Below are 3807 nucleotides of genomic sequence, written 5' to 3'. Positions count from 1 at the left end.
TTTAATGTGAACTTACCTAATATACTTTCAAACCATTGCCAAAACCAAAATTCAAGTTATTCTTTAAAATTAACATTTCTCTGAATTTTGCAATAGAGTTCTCCAATCAAAACCTACATTAAAATGTTTACAATAGGGAAAAGTGCACAGATGTTACATACAGTAATGAAACTAATATTTTAAAATCATTTCATTAGGAAAATTGCCTGCAAAAATATGTACAGATTTTCATGAATTCTCTGTTTAGGATAAACTGAATTTAAGACTGAAAAAAACGAGGAACTGAGAAGAACCAAAATAAGGAAGCCCACTCACTTTGACAAGTGGGATTGTGGATCAGTCCTATAGGCCTACTCAGAAGTAAGGGCCACTGAGTTCAACGGTCTTATGTCCAGGTAAGTTTGCAAAGATTACAACCTTAGAAAGGAAGGTAGAAGGGTTTGCTGAAGGAAAGTAGGCATGGCTTGGCAGTCTAAATGAGGCAACAAGGCTTCGTAAAGTATTGATGGGGAGGACGTGGTCTTTGCCTAGGACAGCAAAATGTTTTGGTTGGCGCGTGAAAATGACTTAAGCCAGAAGGGAAAAACAGGGAAAAACAGCAGGTTTTTGTGTGTGGAAGAGAGATTCTTTTCTAAGTCAGCCTGTCTCTCCCCATATTGTTTGTCTGTCCATGTATTCATCCATATACTAGAGGGAGTGCCTCTCCTTATATCTGCCTGCCCAAGACTTGAGATCTGTTGGAGGAGCCCTTCTCCACATCCCACCAGCACAACACATTCACTATGATGGGACAAAGGAGAGGGCTTTCTCTGTTGTGGCACCCTGACTGTGGAATGCCCTCCCCTTGGAGGCTCGACTGGCGCCAACGCTGATTTTATTCCGGCGACATGTGAAAACACAGCTTTTTAACAAAGCTTTTAATGGCTGAATTCACTAAGTTGGCACATTGTTTTACCTGTTTTAATAGTTTTACTGCTTTTAAATTATATATTGTTTTAACTTGGTTTATGGTTTAATTTGGTTTTAGCTGTATATATTTTCTGTTTTATACTGTATGCTTTTATCTGTACGCCGCCCTGAGATCTTATTGATATAGGGCGGGATATAAATGATTTAAATAAATAAATAAATTGCATGTGTGCATCTTTTTCGTCACGCTGCCTTAGACACAAAGGCAAGATCTTCCAATGCAACTACCTCTCCAGACAAAGGAACTTTGATTGCCTGTCTAAACCTAGATGAAGGGCACTAGTTCACATGTTCGGAAATGTAGAAAAATATGAAAGAGTGCTGATTTGCACGCTATCTGCCACCTGGCATGGAGCACAACATGTGTATTGGGTGTATATATGCACTGATACCTACAGTGTTTTCAGTTCAAGGACCTATAACCACTCCCTCTGCTTACTCTATCTATCTATCTATCTATCTATCTATCTATCTATCTATCTATCTATTATCTTAAGAATATAAGAACATCAGAAGTGCCCTGATGCTGGATCAGACCAAGGGTCCATCTGGTCCAGCACTCCGTTCGCACAGTGGCCAACCAGCCACCAGCCAGGGATGAACAAGCGGGACATGGTGCAACAACACCCTCCCACCCATGTTCCCCAGCAACTGGTGCACACAGGCTTACTGCCTCAAATACTGGAGGTAGCACACAACCATCAGGGCTAGTAGCCATTGATAGCCTTTGCCTCCAGGAATTTATCCAACCCCCTTTTAAGGCTATCCAGATTGGTGGCCATGACTACATCTTGTGGTAGTGAGTTCCATAATTTAACTATGTGCTGTTTTGAAGAAGTACTTCCTTTTATCTGTCTGTCTGCCATTATCATCTATCAATAATCTATCTAGTATCTGGCCAGATCTACACTACTGCTTTAAAGTGTTTTATAACAGTTTTGACAACTGTATATGGCATGTGTCCTGGGCCCCAACACTTGTTAAAACTGTTATAAAGCGCTTTAAAGCAGTAGTGTAGATCCTGTCATCCATCTATCTATCTATCTATCTATCTATCTATCTATCTATCATCTTGTCTATCTGTCTGCCATCATCATCTATCTATAATCTAACTAGAATCTATCATCTGTCTATCTATCTACAGTATCTATCTATCTATCTATCTATCTATCTATCTATCTAATTGTGAACCACCCAGAGAGCCTCTGCTATTGGGCAATATAAAAATGTGATAAATAAATAAATAAATATTCATCCATCTATAATCTAATCTCTCTTTCTCTTTCCATGTCTTTTGCTCTGTGATCTTATGTCCTGGTAGCATCTGCTTTCTGGAAATATGTACATACCATCTCTTCATGAATGTATTGGGGGGGGGTATTTGTTTGTCTTCTGCTTTGCATTGATACACCTTGACATTTTATTTTATTTATTTTCAGAAATATCCCAAATGCCTGAGAACAACCAAACCACCAACAACGTCAGTGAATTTATCTTGCTGGGCTTTTCTGTAGCCTGGCAGTTGGAAATTGTTTTCTTCGTGGTGCTGCTTATAATCTACATGTTGACCATCACTGGCAATGTGGTCATCATTACTGCAACGTGGGTCGACCATCGACTCCACAGCCCCATGTATTTCTTTCTCTGCAACCTCTCCTTCTTGGATGCCATGGTGGCCACAGCCATTGCCCCCAAAATGATGGAGGACTTCTTATCAAAGAAGAAGACCATATCTGTGTCTGGCTGCATCTCTCAGTGTTACTTCTACTTCTTCCTCGGCACCACTGAATTCATTCTCTTGGCTGTCATGTCCTTGGATCGATATGTTGCTATCTGCAACCCACTCCGCTATACCACCATCATGAACATGCAAATGACCGCCCAGCTGATGCTTTTGTCCTGGTTTGGGGGGTTCTTTTCTGTGCTTTCTCCAATCATCATCATCTCTAAACTGCCTTTCTGTGGCCCCAACGTTATTGACCATTTCTTCTGCGATATTGAGCCATTGATCAGACTCTCGTGTGCTGATACTGTCCTTCTAGAGCTGATAGAGTTTGCTCTTTCTACCATTGTGCTCCTGAGTTCTCTGATGCTGACAGTGGTATCCTACCTCTATATCATCACCACTATCCTCCGCATCCCATCTACCACAGGCAGGAAGCGAGCCTTTTCCACTTGTGCCTCCCACATCACAGTGGCCTCTGTCTTCTATGGCAGTGCCATCTTCATGTATATAGTGCCCAACAAAGGCTTTTCCTTTGGTCTCAAGAAAGCAGTAACTCTGCAGACCTGCATTGTTACCCACTTGTTCAATCCATTCATCTATACCCTGAGGAATCAGCAGGTCAAAGAGGTGCTGAAGGACACAGTGTCCAGACTCCAGTGCAGCATGAAGCATCTGAAGACACATAGCAGTTGACTGCTAGGCAGTGATAGCTTCTGTGTCCAATGAAAGAAGAAGGTTCATTGGGCTCATTTACACCAAGCAGGATATTTCACTATGAATGTGGTATGAAAGTGGTATATAAAAGGCAGGAGCCACACGACTGCTTTAGTGGTACTGAAGTGCACTCACAACTGTTGGGGCCCATGACACATCTACCCCAAGGAGGATATAACACTATGAAAATGGTATGAAAGCAGTATGTGGTATGTGTCAATGGGCCCCAACAGTTGTGAGTGCACTTCAATACCACTATAAAGTAGTAGTGTGGCTCCTGCACTTTCATACTGTTTTCATAGTGGAATATCCTGCTTGGTGTAGATGAGCCCATAATCTCCACTCAACAGTGGACAAAAGTTAAACATAGGCCTCACAGACCATATCCTCCACCTGCA

At 41.6% G+C, this 3807-nt stretch overlaps 1 protein-coding gene across 1 annotated transcript; it reads left to right on the top strand.

Moving 5' to 3' along the window:
• The first annotated feature begins 2419 nt into the window (after positions 1–2419).
• Positions 2420–3388, top strand: LOC134405872 (olfactory receptor 6M1-like). Its single transcript, XM_063137128.1, has one exon. It carries the CDS (start codon positions 2420–2422, stop codon positions 3386–3388), a length of 969 nt encoding a protein of 322 aa, XP_062993198.1.
• Positions 3389–3807: the final 419 nt, after the last annotated feature.

The sequence above is a fragment of the Elgaria multicarinata genome, chromosome 11, assembly GCF_023053635.1.
Source record: "Elgaria multicarinata webbii isolate HBS135686 ecotype San Diego chromosome 11, rElgMul1.1.pri, whole genome shotgun sequence".
Classification (NCBI taxonomy): Eukaryota; Metazoa; Chordata; class Lepidosauria; order Squamata; family Anguidae; genus Elgaria; species Elgaria multicarinata.
Note: the sequence above shows the minus strand (reverse complement) of the source record. Positions and strands in the feature narration are given on the sequence as shown.